General features: G+C 41.8%; 1 protein-coding gene across 1 annotated transcript; it reads left to right on the top strand.

The window, feature by feature from the left end:
• The first annotated feature begins 20046 nt into the window (after positions 1-20046).
• Positions 20047-20552, top strand: LOC113324960 (phosphopantetheine adenylyltransferase-like). Its single transcript, XM_026573227.1, has 2 exons — positions 20047-20157; positions 20241-20552. Exons 1-2 carry the CDS (start codon positions 20047-20049, stop codon positions 20550-20552), a joined length of 423 nt encoding a protein of 140 aa, XP_026429012.1.
• The last annotated feature ends 1791 nt before the right edge of the window (positions 20553-22343 follow it).

Below are 22343 nucleotides of genomic sequence, written 5' to 3'. Positions count from 1 at the left end.
TGATGCAGCAGGAGAGGATATCGAAGATCAGGTGGGAGAAGACATCCGTAACGATTTTTACGAAGAAAATATCTTATCAAGAGAAAATCAAGACGAAGACTTCAATAACGAAGATGATTGGAGAGTGACGATCCACGCGTTTCTCAAAGATGGAATCTTACCCGCGGATCAGAAACAAGCTAGGAAAATACTTTCAAAAGGTGGAAGATACGATCTTCGGGATGGGATCTTGTACAAGAAATCTTTCCTCGGACCATTACTACGTTGCTTATCCAGGAAAAGGGGCATCGGATCCTAAACGACATCCATTATGGTGACGCAGGGAATCACAGCGGCATGAGATCACTAGCCGACAAGGCAAAAACGCAAGGATATTACTGGCCCACAATGAGACAAGATGCGGCAAGAATGTCCCGACGATGTGAAGAATGTCAGCGCTTCGCCAAAAAGATACACGCACCAGCAACAATGTTGAATTTTGTGGGAAGTCCGTGGCCATTTGCTAAGTGGGGTATAGACATCGTTGGACCTTTCATCGAAGGATCAGAGAAAAGACGATTTTTGATAGTAGCCACGGACTAGTTCAGTAAATGGGTGGAAGCCAAAGCCTTAGCCAAAATCAGAGACGTGGACGTGTTTACTTTCATATTCCAAAACATTATTTGCAGGTTCGGCATACTAGCGGAAATCGTGTCGGACAATGGTAAACAGCTACAAGGGAAAAATATATACATGCTCTTCGACACTTTCAAAATAAGGAAAAACAAGTCCACTCACATATACCCTCAAAGCAACGGACAAGCAGAAGCTACTAACAAAACCCTCGCCCTTATCCTCAAAAAGCAGTTGGACGAACACAAGGGGCGATGGTGTGAGCAGCTACACAATGTGTTGTAGGCATACAGGACGACACGAAGATCTTCCACAGGGGAGTCCCCGTTTCTCCTCACTTACGGTGCTGAAGCAGTCATCCCAACAGAGATCCTCATGCCAACCACCAAGACCTAAGCGTGGGAGAAAAATCTTACAACAGACATGATGTTAGAGAGGCTGGACGACCTGGAAGAAAGGAGGGGAGCAGCATTGCAAAAGATGGAAAATTATCAACGAAGACTAGCAAGAGAGTACAACAAAAAGGTTAAGCTTCGAAATTTTGTAGAGGGGCAGTATGTGCTAAGAACAATCCCGCAATACCAACGAGAGAAGAAATGGGGAAAGTTAGCACATATATGGGGAGGGCCTTTTATAATACACGATATTGCAGGAAACGGTTCCTACTATCTCCGCAATCTGAAAGGCGAGGTCCTCCGGCACCCTTGGAATGCTAAATGGTTCAGACCATACTATCCGTAGGAGCAACGTAGCTCTGCATCTGCGTGAAGAATACCAGAAGAAGAAGGCAGCGTAACCGCTTTGCATGTTTCTATCTCTGAGCGAGGAGTAGCAGGCCTCATACTTATCAATCAAATAAACTTTTTCGAAGATTCTTCGGGCCTACGAAATGATCAAGAGACCTTCGGGGTGAACGCATGTACAGTACATATTTAGTTAACAATATTAGGGAAAGTAGCTAATCTACAATCTCTCAGGGCTCCCCCGTCAGCGTCTATGAGTGTAAGACCAGGGGGAAGGAACCCAGCAGAAAGAGATACCCAACCAATTTTAAGGCATCGGATCGACGGAATGGGTGCATGTAAATACTTCAAATAAGCATCCCATATCCTAGAACGCTGCCTCGTCCCCCACCGTTTGGGAATCCCCTGGCCAAGGATTCGCCAAGCGGGGTGACAGGTCTCAAGTCGATCACGAAGGTACTTACCTTCGGTGTCGCACCCAAACACCCAACTTTCCGCAAAGCATTTATTTCTAGTTTAACACCTCGCATTACTTAATAAAAATGAATTGATAATGCAGATAGGCCAAAAGGATGATCCATTTCATAAGGAGTTGATTACAAGATTCAGCGAATAAGATAAAGCATTGTACGCATCGAAAAATGAGACGAAGTTATATAACCAACAAGGATCAACTTTCTATGGAAAATAAAGGAAATCTACTTGGATGATACAGCGCCATCAACAGGATTATCTCTGCGGGATGATGGTACGCTACCACCTGAAGAAGGCCCAGAGGAATGATGAGTGCCAAATAATGTATATATTTATCCCTTTTTGTTGGCAATTTAACTCATCTTTTATGCATTAATTCTACATTTTACCCCATATTCTGTATTTTCATTGTTTTCAAGAATAAATATTTTTATTAATTAATTTTGCATTTTTAGGTAATAAATAAAGTTCGGATGAGTCGCGGAGCGAAAAGAGCAGAAAAGTAGTGAAAAGCCGGGAGAAATTACGCAAGGAAGCCGCGAAGAATGGTGCGCACAACCTCATTTTCTACACACAAAAGCGCCTCCGTTCTCAGCCATCAGATCATTTCTCAGAAGCATCCGACGGTCGCTCCCTCATAGAGCATCGAAATCTGATGTCTCTGCCGAGCACCACAGAGCTGAAATTCCAAGCCTTCAGATTAGATGGTAGTTGAATCCAACGGTCGCTCCCTTGCTGTGCATCGAAGATTGATATCTCCGCCTAACACTACAACACCTAACTCCATCTGGCATCGTTGATTTTGTTGTATTATATAATCTAGCGGTCGCTACAAGCTTCACTTCACATCACCGTCCGATTGATCTTTCATCTCCCAATCCCACGGCTCAGCGTCGCAGATCATCAAGACTCGATGCATTCGCCTTACACCCTAGTACCCGAGCCCATCCACCTAACCCAAACACAGTCGAGCCATACCCTCTCCACCATCTTCTCCACAGCGACGCTGTCGCCATCACCACCACCATGTCCGTCTCCATCACCACCACCTCACCCCAAATCACTCCACTATTTTCTCCCCAAATCACTCTACCTATACCCATCATCACTATCACGTTTACATCAACTAATCTCCTCAATTTCTCATCTCTGCCGACTGAAACCCTAGGTGAGAAATTGAAGATATAAGTTGATGTTAGAGCAGCAATTGGAGCGGGAGATGACTCAGGAAGAGAAATAGAAGGATGGGTCGACGAGATGGAGCGAGAATTTCATCAACAGTAGGTAATTGGCAAAACCTAATTTTACTGACTTTGGGGAAAATTGGGGGAAAACCTAATTTTGTGTAATGGGTATAAATTGGTGTTGGGGGAAGCATTAGAAGGAGACTATTTACCTCTCTGGACTAGCCAGTAGAGAATTGGCTCAAATTTTATTTTTCAGTGTTCTTCTCAGTTAACAGTGCAAGTTGCTTATGTGTTGAATTATTTGTTATGATGCTATCTGTGTTTAACTTATCTCATTTAGTGTATGCTTGTTGTCACAACATGGTTAGCATGAGCTAATCATCTTCAGGCCAAGGCTCAGTGAAGCCTTGTGCACTGTCAAGTGTGTTGGAGCTAGTTGGTTACTTCCTGTTGCTGTGTTGTGAATGTGTATTTGAGAGAGGCCAATGCTCATAGAACCTGTGATTGGCTGTACTGTCAAAAGACAGCCAATGCTAGGGGTAGACTAGTAAGCAAGTTGGTGTTCTCTCATTTCTAGTTGTATGCTTAGGAATGAACATAACCTAGAAACTTGTCACTTGATTAGGACACAAGGTGGAACTTATGCTTTGGCTTACCCACCACTTCTCTTTCAGTCAATTATCATTTCAAGTCCTGTGTGTTTGCTTCCTGTTCAGTTACTTTTCTTGCCTTTCATTTTCTTGCACTTTGTAGCTACTGTGCACTGAAGTCAGTGCACTGAACTCAACCTGCCCTTGGCTTCCAAGCCTTGGTTATTTGCTGCTTCTTTTAGCTGTTTCTTTGCTGCTTTACTTTCCAAGCTTTGGTTCATATCAGTTACATGTTTTGCTCATTGCCTTAATGCATTGCCACTCTTATTAGCCTAGGAAAACTTCTCATATGCTCCTCTCCCTGTGGACAAACCCCTACTCACCATTTTATTACAAATCTTGACCTTGTATACTTGCAAGTGTTTTGTGTGCATCTTAGAAGTCACACCAAGTTTTTGGCGCCGCTGCCGGGGAGCTGGCTGCCTTATCTGTGAAGTTTTCAAGGTCTGCTGTTGGTGTGCAAGTGTTGGTGACTCTGCTGTGAAGCTGCTGTTGCCAACTTTTTGCTGCTACTGGTGCTGTTGCAGTGCTGGTGCCAAGTCTGTTGTTGCCAACTTTCTGCTGCTGCTGGTGCTGCCAACTTGCAACTGCTGCCAACTGCTGCTGCTGATCTGCTGGTGCTGTTGCTGCCAAGCTGTTGCACTTGCCAAGCTTGCTGCCAGCACTTGCCAAGCTTGCTGCCAACTGCTGCCAGGCCTGCTGCCAACCTCTGCTGCTGGGCTTGTGCAACTTCTTCTGAACTGGGCTTGAACCAACTGAGCTGGGATCAGTAATCTCAACTTCTGCTGGGCTTGCAACTTCTGCTCTTGGGCTTGCAACTTCAGCTGGGCTCCGTTGCTGCTGCTGCTGGGCTCTGCTCCACCTGTTGCTGCTGGGCTTGGACGTGAGCTGCTAGGACGATCCTAAAGCCCAACTGGGCCTTGCAACTAAAAGGGGACTAAAAGCCTATTTTTGGGCTTCCCTCCAAAAACAAGTAAGCCTAACCCATGAGTTAACCCACTTGGGCCTCATTTAAATTCAAATTTGGGCTTGTAATAATTTATTTAATTATTTATTTTGGGATTGTAATAATTTTTATTTTCTTTTTCTTTTTTTTATTTGGGATTGTAATAATTTTTTTTATTTTCTTTTTTTTGTTTTTCTTTATTTTTCTTTTATTTTTCTTTTTTCTTTTATGGGTTTGTTTTAATTATTATTATTGTTTTTATTTTCTTTTATGAGTTGTGATAATTTATGATAGGTTTAGTTCAAAAATTTTCAAAAACCAAAAATTTTAAACAAAAAAAAAACAAAATCCCTTCTTTAAACCAAAACCCATTCAAAAACCAAATATCTTCATAACCCTTGGGCCAAATTGTTTTCCGATTGCTCTGTCTGACCAACATAGTTAGTTAAGGTACCTACTAGGACATGATTGTGACCTACAGAGACCAGACAAACAGACTTGTTAGAATAACCCAGACGAACCTATCGAATTCTAAGTTCTGAGGGAGACAGTCCAGATCAACCAGAAACAATGGGAGAACCCCGTACTCTCAAGGATTATATGTACCCAACTAGAGCCAGTCAACCTTCTTGTTTTTGCTGCCCGAGGCTAATGGCCATTATGAGCTGAAATCTAGCACATACAGATGCTTCCTATTTTAGAGGTGTTGAGAATGAAACCCTTACCACCACGTGAGAGAATTCGAGGAAATTTGTGGAACTCTGCGTTTCACTCAAATGACCGACGAAACCCTGAAGTTAAGGCTTTTTCCTTTTTCCCTAAAAGATAAGGCAAAGGCCTGGCTCTATGCTTTACAGCCTCAATCCATCATGACATGGGATGACCTCACAAAGGAGTTTTTCAAAAAGTTTTTCCCGAACCACAAGACTGCGACAATTCGTCAAAGTCTGAATAGCTTTGTGCAATTGAAGGTGAGACCTTAGCTAGATACCTGGAGAGATTCAATGAATTATTGCTCCAATGTCCCCATCATGGTTTTGAAAAATGGAGACTTGTGCAAATTTTGTATGAAGGTCTAGATGTGTCCACCCGAACAACGGTTGAGTCGATGTGTAATGGTCTATTCGTAGATAAAACTGCTGACGCGTCTTGGGACTTCTTGATTGAAGTAGCTGAAAAGACGCAACAGTGGGAATCCATCCGTGAAACCAGAAAGACTACATCCGAAGCAAAGGCTTTTAGGATTGAAGCGGATTTTGAGGGTAGAGCAAACATGGCATCAATAGTTAGGAGATTAGAAGAGTTAGAACTACATAAAAATTCAAAACCTTCCACCACTACTCTCCGAGAACATGTCGCTTCATCTGTTTGTGCTTGTAACGACCCCAACCATCAATTCCAAAATTGTCCAGATTTGCTTGCAATCCAGGAGTCTAGGCTTGAACAGGCACATGCCATGTTTCAGAAACCAGAGCATAACCCTTATTCACAGACCTACAATCCAGGATGGAGAAACCACCCTAACTTTTCATGGTCAAAAGGACCCACTCAAGGAGGACCATCTCAACCCAATCAGAGCTATCAAAACAATCAGGGATATCAGAACAATCAAGGTTATCAACACCCGAGAAACCCTCAACAACAATCAACTCTCAACAACAATCATATCCTCAACAATACCGACAAGAGATTCCACCTTAGAGGATGTTCCAGAGTTTGATGCAAAGTCAGAAAAATCTAGATCAAAAGATGGATCAAATATGTGAGAGAGAAAAGGGTAAACTTCCGAGCCAACCCCAACAAAATCCAAAGAGGATATTTCAAACAGGCACAACATCCTGCACTGAAACCTCACCTGATCAAATCCATGCCATTACCACCCTCCGAAGTGGTAAAGTCATCGAGAACAACGTCGGCGAACCTAATGAGTCTGATACAAATTCCACGTTGTCTCCACAACCCCAGAAAACCAAAGAATCTGAGCAAGTTGGAAAATCTGACAATTCTACTGCTGTGAATGTCCCTTTGCCAACTCATCTTCCTGTTGCTCCATTTCCTCAAAGATTGATCTATCAACAGAAAAGTACCCATTACAATGAGATGTTAGATCTGTTCAAGAGAGTCAACATCAACATTCCTTTTCTTGAAGCAATCAAGCAAATCCCTGCTTATGCCAAATTCCTCAAAGACTTGTGTACTCAAAAGCGCAAGCTCAATGTGCAAAAACGTGCTTTCTTAGCTGAGCAGGTGAGTTCCATCATTCTGAACAAAACTCCACCCAAGTTTAGGGATCCAGGATGTCCAACAATTTCTTGCACTATAGGAGAACACACGGTCAATAAAGCGTTATTAGACCTAGGTGCAAGTGTTAACCTACTGCCATATTCTGTTTATGAGCAGTTAGGTCTTGGGGAGTTGAAACCAACATCTATCACTCTACAACTGGCAGACCGATCTGTCAAGATTCCTCGTGGAGTGGTCGAAGATGTTTTGATCAAGGTTGACAAATTCTATTTTCCCGTAGACTTCATTGTCTTAGACACTCAACCTGTACAAAACCCAGACTGTCACATTCCTGTCATCTTAGGACGTCCTTTCTTGGCTACGTCCAACGCGATCATCAACTGTCGGAATGGAGTGTTGAAACTGTCTTTTGGTAACATGACGGTAGAATGAATGTGTTCGATATTAGTCAACAACCTGTGAATCTTGATGATGATGTGCATGAAGTTAATATGATTGAAGGATTAATGCAAGATTCGTTGACTAACATTCTATCCGTCGACCCCTTTCAAGCATGTATGGAGAACTTTAACCCTGATTTCTGATGATGCATACTGTAGTGACGTCCTATCTCTGCTCGAATCTGTACCTCAAATGGACGTCACTGAAAGGAAATATGAAGTGGAACAACCCCTATTCTCTGATTCCAAGCTTATTCCATCCATTGTTGAGCCACCCAAGCTTGAATTGAAACCATTGCCTAGTACGTTGAAGTACGCATTCCTAGGTTCTTCTGATACTTTACCTGTCATTATTTCATCATGTTTAGACACGGAACAGGAAAGTAAGCTTTTAGAAGTACTTAAGGAACACAAAGAGGCCTTAGGATGGACCATCTCAGATCTCAAAGGAATTAGTCCCACCATTTGCATGCACCACATTAACCTTGAAGAGAATGCCAAACCATCGAGGGAAATGCAAAGGAGACTTAACCCTAACATGAGAGATGTAGTCAAAGGAGAGATCCTGAAACTACTTGATGCAGGTATCATATACCCAATTCCCGATAGCAAATGGGTTAGTCCCATTCAAGTTGTGCCTAAGAAGTCAGGCATTACTGTTGTTCAGAACGACAAGAATGAATTAGTCCCTACTCGTACAACCACAGGATGGCGAGTATGCATCGACTACAGGAAGTTGAACACAGTAACAAGGAAGGATCACTTCCCGCTCCCTTTCATTGACCAAATGCTAGAACGTGTGTCTGGACACAGTCACTACTGTTTTCTAGATGGCTTTTCCGGTTATAACCCCATTTTGATTGTGGAGATTTTTGATGTTTGGGGGATAGACTTCATGGGTCCATTTCCCATGTCTGACAGCAAGTTGTACATCCTAGTCGCAGTTGATTACGTTTCTAAGTGGGTAGAAGCCATAGCAACCAGAACAAATGACCACAAGGTGGTACTTTCATTTCTAAAGAGAACATATTTTCACGTTTTGGTACCCCTAGAGCTATCATCAGTGACGGCGGTTCACATTTTCGTAACAAGTACTTTGAGTCTTTAGTACGCAAGTATGGCATAACTCACAAGGTTGCTACTCCGTACCACCCTCAGACTAGTGGACAAGTGGAAGTGTCTAATAGGGAAATTAAGCACATTCTGGAGAAGACGGTCAACCCGTCCAGGAAAGATTGGTCATTGAGATTGAATGATGCTTTGTGGGCCTATAGAACAGCTTATAAGACACCAATTGGCATGTCCCCCTATCGTCTAGTGTATGGAAAGCCGTGCCATCTACCTGTGGAATTAGAACATCGTGCCTACTGGGCAATCAAAGAGCTGAACTTTTCTCTGGACGAAGCTGGAATTCAAAGGAAACTTCAACTCAACGAGTTGGAAGAGTTGAGAAATGAGGCTATGACAGTGCCAAGCTGTACAAGCAGAAGATGAAGATATTTCATGATAAGCGTATTCTGCGCAAATCCTTCACTCCTGGTCAGAAAGTCTTGCTGTATGACTCCCGATTACATCTTTTTCCAGGAAAACTGCGTTCCAGATGGAAGGGTCCGTACCTAGTACGCACAGTTTTTCCTCATGGAGCTGTAGAGCTGGAGGATGTCTCCAACAAGAACGTTTTCAAAGTCAACGGGCAGAGATTAAAGCCATTCCTTGAGCCATTTCCACCCGACATTGAAACAACCACCTGGAGGACCCAGTCTATGTGGACTAAACTGGTCCACTCTTTCCCTAAATAACCAAAAAGTTTTCCAAATCTTTCCCTAAAAACCAAAATTTTTCGTTTTCCCATCAAAACCAAATGTTTCCCAACAAAACCAAATTTTTTTCCAAAAAGTCCAATCCCATTAAAAACCAAATTTTCTTGTAGATAATGTGTTAGTTAAATTTCCTTTTGTATATATTTTGTGCTCATCCATTGTGACTGCTAATATGATGGATTTTTGCCTTGAAATAACGGAGTTTTAATCGAGCTACCACCGTACAATCGGGTATTCTCTCTCCTTTTACTCTCTCAGCATGTCCTTTCATATTTGTTTTAATTCTTTCCATATTTTGAAACATTGAGGACAATGTTTAGTTTAGGTTTGGGGGTATAGAGTAGATACCATGATAATTGCCATAATTGAAAACAACTCCTTCTTCTTTTGAAAAAAAAATTGAAAAATTCCAAAAAAAAAAAATTGAAAAATCAAAATTCAAAAAAAAAATTAAAAAACTAAAAAATCATAAAAATGGAGCTCATTTACCTTGAAATGTTGACTCTTGTGCAAATATGTATTTTTATTAGGAGTCTTAGTCTAGATATTTAGGCACCCTGATTCTAGCACAATTCACATAGTGATAAGAAATTTGCACGCGCACGATCTACCAATACATGTATGGCCTCGATCTTCAAGGTGTTGATAGGAAGTTACGATTGCCAATCACTTTAGAATACTGAACGAAACTTGACTAGCTTGTTCTTTGGTTGGTTGGGATAGAAGGTGGAGGTTACATTAAGAAAGACAACCATCGAATTTAACTGGGTGCATCAAAAAGGGCTACCTCTTGCAAAGTGTCATGTAATTTTTTTTCCTTTTGTTATGTATCAAAAGTGTTTCCTGTTCAAAAAAAAAAAAAAAAAAAAAAAAAAAAAAAAAAAAAAAAATGTATATATTCAAAAAAAAAAAAAAAAAAAAATATATCAGAAAAATACAAAAAAATCAAGTATTTATCAATTCCATCATCTCTTGTTCCAAAAATAAAAGAGAGTAGTCAATGTAAATAAGAGTCATGTAAATAGTCATCTTTTGTTTTTTGTGTTGTAAGCAAGAGGGGTGATATGCCATTGATGTACAACGCGAGAATTGTGAAATACCTCCAACTCATTCACAATTCTCGTAAAGTCCGGACAGCTAGCTAGATTTCGACCTCAGTTCTTAGCCTGAGAAACTATCTCTTGGTGATTAGTAGTCATGACTTCAGATCTTTCTTTACACATGTGTAGATACACTTTACACTCTTATCACATGTCCTTATTTGTTATCAGTGCTAGGATTGTGCCTTCGATAGCTAGATTGACATCTCCATTTTGCTGTGAGCTTAAACTGTTTTGCACATGTCACGTTTGATGGAATCTGAGCTTATATTTTGACCTAGAACTTTGTAGGTACCTCTGGTAAACCTTCACGAGACTTCAACTCGTCCACTAGGGACACTTAGTGGTTTAAAAGGCTTAGTGCATACGCTAAATGCATTCGAGAGACCAGCGACAGTGGTATAGTTAGGATTTCCTTAGTTTTGTTTTACTTGAGGACAAGTAAAATTCAGGTTTGGGGGTATTTGATGAGTGCCAAATATTGTATATATTTATCCCTTTTTGTTGGCATTTAACTCATCTTTTATGCATTAATTCTACATTTTACCCATATTCTGTATTTTCATTGTTTTCAAGAATAAATATTTTTATTAATTAATTTTGCATTTTTAGGTAATAAATAAAGTTCGGATGAGTCGCGGAGCGAAAAGAGCAGAAAAGTAGTGAAAAGCCGGGAGAAATTACGCAAGGAAGCCGCGAAGAATGGTGCGCACAACCTCATTTTCTACACACAAAAGCGCCTCCGTTCTCATCAGTCAGTTTCTCAGAAGCATCCGATGGTCGCTCCTTCATAGAGCATCAAAATCTGAAGTCTCTGCCAGCACCACAGCGCTGAAATTCCAAGCCTTCAGATTAGATGGTAGTTGAATCCAACGGTCGCTCCCTTGCTGTGCATCAAGTTTGATATCTCCGCCTAACACTACAACACCTAACTCCATCTGGCATCGTTGATTTTGTTGTATAATAATCCAGCGGTCGCTACAAGCTTCACTTCATCTCACCGTCCGATTGATCTTTCATCTCCCATCCCACGGCTCAGCGTCGCAGATCATCAAACTCGATACACTCGCCTCACACCCTAGCACCGAGCCCACACCTAACCCAAACACATCCCATACCCTCACCATCTCTCCACAGCCGCTGCGCCACACCACCACCATGTCCGTCTCCATCACCACCACCTCACCCCAAATCACTCCACTATTTTCTCCCCAAATCACTCTACCTATACCCATCATCACTATCACGTTTTACATCAACTAATCTCCTCAATTTCTCATCTCTGCCGACTGAAACCCTAGGTGAGAAATTGAAGATATAAGTTGATGTTAGAGCAGCAATTGGAGCGGGAGATGACTCAGGAAGAGAAATAGAAGGATGGGTCGACGAGATGGAGCGAGAATTTCATCAACAGTAGGTAATTGGCAAAACCTAATTTTACTGACTTTGGGGAAAATTGGGGGAAAACCTAATTTTGTGTAATGGGTATAAATTGGTGTTGGGGGAAGCATTAGAGGAGACTATACCTCTCTGGACTAGCCAGTAGAGAATTGGCTCAAATTTTATTTTCAGTGTTCTTCTCAGTTAACAGTTGCAAGTTGCTTATGTGTTGAATTATTGTTATGATGCTATTGTGTTTAACTTATCTCATAGTGTATGTTGTTGTCACAACATGGTTAGCATGAGCTAATCATCTTCAGGCCAAGGCTCAGTGAAGCCTTGTGCACTGTCAAGTGTGTGAGCTAGTAGTTACTTCCTTGTGTGTTTGATTGTATGAGAGAGGCCAATGCTCATAGAGCCTGTGATTGGCTGTACTGTCAAAAGACAGCCAATGCTAGGGGTAGACTAGTAAGCAAGTTGGTGTTCTCTCATTTCTAGTTGTATGCTTAGGAATGAACATAACCTAGAAACTTGTCACTTGATTAGGACACAAGGTGGAACTTATGCTTTGGCTTACCCACCACTTCTCTTTCAGTCAATTATCATTTCAAGTCCTGTGTGTTTGCTTCCTGTTCAGTTACTTTTCTTGCCTTTCATTTTCTTGCACTTTGTAGCTACTGTGCACTGAAGTCAGTGCACTGAACTCAACCTGCCCTTGGCTTCCAAGCCTTGGTTATTTGCTGCTTCTTTTAGCTGTTTCTTTGCTGCTTTACTTTCCAAGCTTTGGTTCATATCAGTTACATGTTTTGCTCATTGCCTTAATGCATTGCCACTCTTATTAGCCTAGGAAAACTTCTCATATGCTCCTCTCCCTGTGGACAAACCCCTACTCACCATTTTATTACAAATCTTGACCTTGTATACTTGCAAGTGTTTTGTGTGCATCTTAGAAGTCACACCAAGGAACCAGGAAAGGGCGCGGGAAGGGGACGACGCGGGTATTTCTTGACAAGACCATGCTCGACTTTTAGACCAAGCTCAATCTATCCAGGACTTTGTTGGTCTCCTCCGCCAGCTGGCATCGAGCCTTGTAGGCAATAACAGCGGTCCGCTGGTTGGCCTGAGACAGCGAGGCAGATAGACGTTCCACCTCCTTGGAGGCAATCCCCACTGCTTCCTCACGTGACGCTGCCAACCCTTTAAGATAGGCGACTTGTCCTTCCTGTTGTGTTAGGGGAGTTTGAGCCTTTTTAAGCTCATCATTTGCCGCATGAAGCTGTCCCTCGAGGGCTGAAAACAAGAAATATCGAGGGGTTAAAACGAAGAAATAACAAGATCACACTCGATAAAACGAGGTTATACCTTCGACTTTAGCCGAAGCCTCTTCAAACTCATTAACGACTGCATCCCGAGCTTCATCAAGAAAATCGTATTCGTCGGATAATTTCTTATAATCCGTTTGAAGGTTCGTAAGAGCAAACTGACTCGCGTCTAGGTCTACCTTCTTCATGGAATCCAAGTGACGAAGATGGTTGACTTCGTCATTGATTTCCCCCATCCTTTTGTGGAGTCGATACACACTCATTTCAAGATCTCTTTCAGACTCCACTTGGCGAGCAACATCAGCCCGCGACGCTGCTAGGGCTTTAGTAAGAGCATTAGCCTCAGCCCTAGCATTATCCCTCTCCTCGGCAAGACGCGACATACTGTCCCTATCCTCAGGGCCTAAGAAAGAGCGAGCCTGCTGTAGCTCACCCTCCAAGAAACGTACCCTAGCCTCCAAGTTTGAAGCATGTCCACGGACATCATGCAGGTTGTCACGCGTCCATTGCAGCGTACCATCAAACAGACGACGGTCATGATTATATTTATTTTTCATATCAACCATCTGTGTTAACTTTTCACGCCATTCATCCGCACGAACATTCCACCTCTTAGCTTCGCTTTTCAAGTTACTGACCAATTCTGCAATACGGTATTTCTGTCGTTCCCTTTCTTTCCGAAGCCATATTAGCTCGGGGACTCCACCCACTGAAGATAGGGTGGGGATACTAAGAAATAACACACTAGCGCAAATAGGGAACTACGAGGAGAGAAGACCAATGAAAAACAAAAATACAAACCTGTGCGGGACGATACATCTCTACGGGCTTGCTCCAATTAGTTGCGGGCTATAGCAAGTTCCGAACGAAGATCCTCCTCGGCACTACCCAGCCGCTCTTTCTCCTTCAAACGAGACTTCAGCTCACTTATCTCCGCCTCAGCCGAAGATAGTTCTTCTTCGCGATGACGAAGTTTAGCCTCCAACTTCAAATACTTTGCTTTAAAAAATTGGTACAGAACATGGTTACAGTGCTCGCTCCTCATCATCTAAGATATACGACAAACATTGTTACATCCAGGAGACAGAATAACACGAAAGATACAATGCTCGTACTTCGCAAGGGAATCAGTACCAGGATTTACCTCTAAGACGCGTTGCTGGGGAAAGCCGTATTGATACCCGTCAGCTATAACCATCATATCAGCAACAGTGGAGGGAGGTTCAACCACCAGGTTAGCTTCCGAAACTCTCGGACTCTTCCCCCACATCTCAGCAACACGAGCTTCAGGAGACACTTGCATCATTTGACGAGTATAAGCGTCAGAATTCTTCTCGCCAGGGACCACGGGGGTAGGGTTGGAAACGAACATCAGATATTTTTTCTTAAGCCAGGCCAAAATGGCATCCTCGCCTTCAGGCGTTACTGAATAAGTGAAACCCTCTGAAGAAGATTCAACCGCAGATTTCCCTTTGGACGCCCTCCCCTCAGCCGCGCAGGTCTCAACACCATACTGAGGAACCTCAACCGCACCCTCAACAGCAACCTCAACCGCAGCTTCAACCGCGGCCTCAGTAGGACCGCCGATATCCTCAACCTGTTGAGCGATGGAAACTTCTTTACCATTATCCCCGAGCACATCCCAATCGTCATTTTGGGAAAGCAATGAGAAGTCTTCGGCAAGACCCATGGAAGCATCCATATCAAAGGAATCTCCCGTGGAGTATATCTTACCAAAAGAAAATTCAGGGGAAATAGTGGGCAGAGTACCCATATCAGCAATACCATCGCCAGCAGGGGCAGATTCACCCCCACCGGCACCATCAACATTAACATAACCCTCATATTCAACATCACCACCAACGGCTATTTCTTCTTCGCCATTACCACCTTCACCATCAAGATGAGAAGTATCAATACGTTCTTCTCCGTCGGACATTTCTTCATCCTCAGCATACTTTTCATTGACAGGACTTGTAACCTCCTCAGAAACCTCCGCGTCACCAATAACCACAGTAGACGATTGTTTGGGCCCAAGTTTCTTCTTCTTCGATACCTTCAAACCAATACACACCATAAATGCTCATTTCTTTTCCTTTCCTTTCAAAATTAACAATTATTCCAAGCAAAGCAAAAAGGGGCAAATAGAGTTAGGGAGTATAAGAAGAAACTGTACCTTGGCAGCAGCAGCACTTTTCGTTGGATGGGCAGCACCAGAACCCTCCTCCTCGTATCCATCAACGCCATCAAGAGCATAGGGAAAATTCATGCCCGTGAAGTTCATACGCCAGGGACAGAAATCTCCATAACAAGGAGGAGGAGTTTCACGAGGCTTGCTGTTTTCAGAAGGACGCCAACCACGGGGACCTGGAATCCAACCATAAGCCCAAGGACCAACTACCTCAATAACAGTATCATGCCATTCATGATCATGATCACGTTTAATCCTTTCACGAGCAGGAAAGAGTTTCCGTTTAGCATAACCTTCAGTACCAGGAACATACTTCATTTTGGCATCACTCACCTCGCTCAAAAGGCGAATTTCACCGCGGGGAGCGGCAATATTGCGAAGGCTAACACTCCACGGCTTGCGGTTTCTGCTATTAACATAATCCCCAAAGGAACTGTTAAAATTCTGAGGAGTGTACCGCTCCCTCTCAGCGGAATTTGGAACGTAGCAGGTCATCATAGTTTCTCCCTTGCTCCGCAGGTAACACTCCTTCAGTGAACGAAGATAGTTACCTGATAGCTGTGACACGGAACGATTATGGGTGTTCTTGGAAGAGCCTTCACGACTAGCCAACACGTCATAATAGAAGGAGTCACCAGACTTATATAGGGGCAGCATGAGACCCGCCTCGAAAGCTCCAACCGTAGTCAACAGATGAAACGTGTCAAACTGATACCTAGCAAGTAGCTCATAAGTGATGTCGTTGTCAGGTGCATAGAAGCGAACCTCAAAAGCTTGGAGGTCATGTTTTTCCTTGAACGTCTCAAGATCAACATGTCTGAAAGTAACCTTCTTTCTACCGACTGAAACGCTACATATCTCGGGGATAGTTCCCTCGTCATCAGCGGGATCAGGAGAAGGACTCAACTCTGAAGACTTCCTTTTAGAAGGAACATTCTTAGACAAATCAACCTTCGTTCTCCCTTTGAAACAAACCACGGGAGGAGGTGGCAAAGACCTCTGCAGAGGCGCGGAAGGAGGATCCATTGAGCAAAGGGGCGGGACATCCATTGAATCTTCACGAGGAGAAGGAGCGCACTTTTAGAATTATTGCGGGGAGGAACCTGCGTGCTCCTAGTATCTTCACGAGGACCAGAAGGGGCGCGGTTAACGGCATACCTAGATCCGGAAGGACCTTTCAGCGCACTTTTCTTAGAAGGCACAACTTGTGCACCAGAGGAAGATGGAACCTTATGGCCCCGAAGATCTGTTTGCGAAGGCATGTTAGGACCCTCCCCAAGTAAAGATCTGTCAGAGTCTCGACGCGGAGGGGATCTCGGAGGGATAGATGGCGGGGTTTGGTAAGGGGTCCGCGGGTGAGCAGACATATCTGCAAGGAATCATACAGTTTAGAAAAGAGCACGAGGAGATTGCTAAAGATCAAAAAACCCTAAAAACCAAAAATAACCAGAAATACTCCATCCAGTTCCTGGGATAATTCTTAAGTACAGACTCAGATTGTAACAAAGAGCAGGGGCAAGCCCATATGCTTCGGCAGGTGTTTTCTTCATCACCAAGCCAACAAAACAGCAGCAAGAAACAAGCTGGGAGAATCAGACATGTCAATAATGATCAATTAATGAAGAACCCCATACCTGTATGAAAAAGGACGATGAGCACCAACCACAGTCGAAGAAACAGAGATCAGAGATATTACAGGCTAGACGTCCGTGATACAGGGGCAGCAGTAGCAGTAATTGAGAGCGAAGGAGACAGACAATTGAATGCTATTACCTTCCAACACGAGCAGAGATAAATAACTAAAGAACAAAAACAAAGAAAAGAAGAGAATAAACATGTTCCACATTCTCTCCTATTTATGAAGATTAGAGAAGGCATTAACTGCCCCGTACCAAGGAGCAGTTATGAGGAGTTAATGCGACATGGGAAATGTGCCCGCATCTGTAGGGGAAGTTATTCCAGGGGAGGTGAAGCGTGTAGGGCAAATCTTCTCCTAACTTGCACAATACGCCCAAGTCAGAAGAAGAGGGGGCAAATTGTAGGCACACTTCGTCACCCGCCACGTGTGTAGCAAGGGACACGTGGGAAGCATCCCCATGCGAAAATCTCACCAGAAGATATCACCGGTCAGCAGATCAGACGATCGGGGATAAAAGATCACGGGGGTATAATGACTCGGAGAAGCACCGGATAATACCCCATGGGTATTAATGCATCTCAGCCCTTGGAATATCAAATATCAACGGTTGAGGGCTTGACTGACACCGATGCGACAGGACGAAGACGTCTGCCTGACACCAGCGTGCCCAGACAGTCTGACACGCGCATGCGTCTATCTGCCCGCATTAAATACAAAGGGATACGTGTCGACCAACCCGAAGACAGAGCACGGATAATCCTTCGTGTTCGAGCCCAAACCGCGGACCTCTGCGTAATGGGCACAAAGCACAAGAAGATAAGATTACAACGTCACTTCAGAAGTAGGGCCCGAATATCAACCCTATAAGTACCCCCTCCACCAAAAGAGAAGGGGGTCGATCATTCGATAGAATAGAGGAGAATATAGGAGAGAGAAATAGAAGAGAGTAAGTGATATTCCATCCCCGCAGGCTAAAGGATATACTAAAGTCATTCGACTATCTTTGTAATCATTTAACACATAGTGAAACATCAGTCCCGTGGATGTAGGCCATAGTGCCGAACCACGTAAACCTTCGTCTTGTTTATCTTTCAGTACTTTGCATTCATCATAGAACGTTATATGCTTTACATTTTGATCATCTATTGATCTCATCATACATGCATGATCCAGGATGATACTCGACTAGACGATGGTAAGTCCGAGGACTTGGAGTCGATGAATCGACATAATTATCTCCTATGCGTTTATAGTATTAGAACGTGTGAGCATTGTTTGTAGATACGTAGATGTAGATGTCTTCGTAATTTGTGTATCCACAACAATGTAGTTTACATCTTACAAATTTAGGACATGTTGGCACATGGACTCAACGTCTCAACCCAATCATCTGACAAATACCACGGTTCGTATTGATTTGAGAACCCATAATGTGTCGAACCAACAAAGACTTCCTATTTTAAATTATCGGAAAATGGATCATTTGTCCAAATATTTTTAAATCACGGTTCAAATGGACGAGTAAAAAATAGTTTGGGTGAAATGGACAAAATATTTAGCAAGGATGAAACTGGATTCATCCTAGCTTAAACTTAAAAAATAGCAAGGATGAAACTGGATACATCCTGTGTAAATTAAAAATAAGGAAAAAATATTTGAAAATTGACAGGATGAAACCGGTTACATCCTGACTATTTTTTAATTTTTAGCCATTTAAACAGTATCAAAATAATTTTTGGCCATTTAAACAGTATCAAAATTTAACTGTCCTTTTCACCCAGAAATTATTGATTTTGGTCCTTTTAACCAATTTTGTATTTAATTATTTAGTTCCAAAACATTACGAAGAGAATCAACGTCAAGATATCCAGTTGACGACATGGCGAACTTGAGTATTGACAATAAAAAAAGAAATCATGAGTTTCATGGTATCACAATTTGTTGAAATTAATCCCTGGTAAATATCAGATGGTAACCGGGTCATCCTATCTATCATTAGGATAAGTGTGGAAAAATAGGTCCCCTGCTTCATCTCATTAAATCTTTTCAGAATTCGTAATGTCTGAAAATAAAAGAAGAAACGATTATACAGATCGTTCTGGTCATGTCTGTGAGAGCTGGCAGTAGAAAATTTGAAAATCCTTAGATATTTTTTGTATTAGTTTTAAGAAAGGAAAATCGGTCATTTGTCCAAATATTTTTAAATCACGGTTCAAATGGACGAGTAAAAAATAGTTTGGGTGAGATGGACAAATTTTTTTTAGCAAGGATGAAACTGGATTCATCCTAGCTTAAACTTAAAAAATAGCAAGGATGAAACTGGATGCATCCTGCGTAAATTAAAAATAAGAAAAAATATTTGAAAATTGGCAGGATGAAACCGGTTACATCCTGGCTATTTTTAAATTTTTGGTCATTTAAACAGTATCAAAATAATTTTTGGTCATTTAAACAGTATCAAAATCTAACTGTCTTTTTCACCCAGAATATTTTGATTTTGATCTTTTTAACCAATTTTGTGTTTTAAGAACGAGTGGGAGCTCAAAATAATTGATTTATATGCAAGTGATTCTAGTTAAATCATGGATCCCGTGAGTTAAGTAAATATCGAAAAGCATCTTTAACATTAATAAAAGGTGGTTGACACTACGTAGTGGCGCACACTGAATGAGGGCTTAAAACAATAATGCCAGTAAAGAGTTTAATGCAGTTTCTGTTGATCCCCACCATTATTAAGGGATAAACCTAATTAGGCCCCCCAAGCAAGGTCACGTCCCGTCATCTTGCATATCCTTTTCAGTTTAGTTGCGGCAAAGGAAATGCAGCCTTAGTGTACAACATTTTCGAACCCAATTTTGCATGGCTGCTATTGCAAGATCGCTAATAAGGGGATCGGTTTATCTGGGGGTGTATCAAAATATGAATAAAACGAAACAGTATTTGTCTTGGAATCGGTATATCCTCGAATAAATTGGTACCCCATTAATAACTTTGTTGTTATTACGTAAACTTTTTCTTTTTTTATCGAAAATTACGTAAACTCGCCGGATATTCTCAATCGTCAATCCCGGTCTGAAAACGCGTTATTATTAAAACCTTACCTCATAATTCGCGTTTTTTTCGAATTGACGCTCTTACTCACTCTCCTTTAACATAGCCCCTGTACTGTTCGATAAAATGTTTGAACCAGAACTTTTACATGGATCATGGTGATACATTTTTGTTCCTGCTGCTGTAACCAATGATTCTATGTTAAATCGAAGCTGTTTTGAAGTACAACATCAAACAAGTTTTTGAGATGAAGAATTCTCTTGAATTAGAAACATTACCCACCAAAAACTCATATGAATCAGTTGTTCTAGGTGGAACTTTTGATAGATTACATGGAGGGCACCGTCTCTTACTCAAGGCATCAGCTGCATTAGCCACTTAACGTCTCGTGGTTGGTGTCTGTGATGGACCAATGTTAAATATCTGATTGAACCGATCGAGGTAAGGGTGCGTAATTTCAAGGACTACATCAATTCTATTAAACCTGAGCTGATAGTTCAAGCTGAACCAATCACAGATTGTTACGGGCCTTCGATCGAAGATGAAAATTTGGATGCAATCGTAGTCAGTAAAGAGACGTTACCAGGTGGATTATCTGTCAACAAGAAGACAGCTGAGGAAGGCCTACCGCAATTGAAGTTGGAAGTAATGGATTTACTCTCTGAAGGATCTACAGGTGAAAAGTTAAGTTCCACGCTATTGAGAAAGCTTGAGGCTGAGAAGGCTAAACAACAACCGCAACCTACAAATTAAAGACTAGGATTGTGCACGTGCAGCAGCTTATCAGAAGATGTCTACTGAGCATTGGAGATTCACATTGACAACACGATTTTATTCTTGCTGGTGTGTCAGAAACAGGTTAGATTGCTCAACTTGAGCCGCATTGATGGATAGAGATGCATACATTGTTTTCTTTGTTTCTTTCAAAGCACATAATATCGCTAGCAATGACTTTTTGAATTACATTATATTCTCGTTGGTCTGCAACTCGCGAATTCAAGGAATGACTTTCTAGTTCCACGCATTTTCTTAACAACATCTTTCATCACCATCCCTTCACTAGTGAAGTGAGAAGACATAGGACATCATATGCATTTTATTTAATGCAAATATTGCTTCTCTGTGCTCATTGTTCATTAGAACTATTGCTTCTGTCCCTTCTCTTGTGATGGTTTAGACCGTCTCTGAATAATTCATCTGTAGGTCTTTTACCTGTAAATAACTCCAATAAGTCAGATGGAGCAGATCCGTTTCCACTTTTCAACTTTCTTATCCAACAATAAAGAACAAGAGACGGTAACAGAACTACAAGCAGAACCCCCAACATTAATAGGACTACGTCTGTTGGTGAATTTTTTTCCCCGCAATTTGTGAGTTCTTTGTTTTGAGAAAATTGGTAATTGTAGTTTGGTTACCACCGGAGAGCGTATAGTTTGCAAGAACTGAAGTAGCCCCTTTATCCACCAATATACCTCCTCTTGACACTTGGGGTACATTATTTATATGTCCACCCAATAAATATATCCTTATACAATAATAAATATGTCCTTATTTTTTAATAATTTTACCTATTTAAATTAGATTACCTTAATACCCTCACCAATATAATCTTTTCTTTATTTCAAAATGGAACGAATTTCTTCTTCTACCACTTCACCACCACCACCACTAACATTCAACTACAATTCCACCACCACCGTTCAACAACCACCACCTACCAACCGCCACCACCATTCCTTCACCACCATCATTACACCACCACCAGTCCTCCACCACAACTAGTCTGTCGCCGCCACCACTAGTCCGTCGTCGCCGCTAGTTCAGATATTTTTGTATCAACAACAGTAGTTGATCCAAATAAAAATAGAACCAACAATGGGAGTTGATCCAATTCAGGGGATCAACAACGGTAGTTGATCCAAAAAAAGGATCAATAGTATAATGAAAGTTGATCCATGTAAATGGAGTGAACTTGGTGTGAGTTGAACACGCATCATATGACATGGAGTCAGTCATGCTACCATTGCACTACAAGTTCAACATTAGAAGAAATTTACATGATTTAAGCTACAAGCATGATTATACTTATCCAAGGAAATATTGTCAACAATAGGAGTTGAAAGGATCAACAACAGTAGTTGATCCCATAAAAAAATTGGGTCCACAACAGGAGTTGATCCCATAGATGGATCAACAACAGTAGTTGATCCCATAAAAAATTGGGTCAACAACAAGAGTTGATCCCATAAATAGGATCAACAACCGTAGTTGATCCATAAAAACCGAAGTTTATCCATTTACTTCTCAATCTCACATCACATTCATCATGGCAGCAGCAACTAGTCTTGCGACTTCATCACCACCAACAACTACAATCAAATCCATATGAATCTTCAAACATCAAAACCACTTCAAATCCATAATCATCTGAAACCCTAACTTCCACAAACGAAATCAATTCCTTCTGAATCTCGAAATGAACCAAAACCCATCATCCTTCAATTTCATAAACCTCTTCCTAAATCAAATTCCATCTCGTCAGAT

The sequence above is a fragment of the Papaver somniferum genome, chromosome 11 (assembly GCF_003573695.1).
Source record: "Papaver somniferum cultivar HN1 chromosome 11, ASM357369v1, whole genome shotgun sequence".
NCBI lineage: Eukaryota > Viridiplantae > Streptophyta > Magnoliopsida > Ranunculales > Papaveraceae > Papaver > Papaver somniferum.
This window is presented reverse-complemented; position numbering and strand designations above follow the sequence as displayed.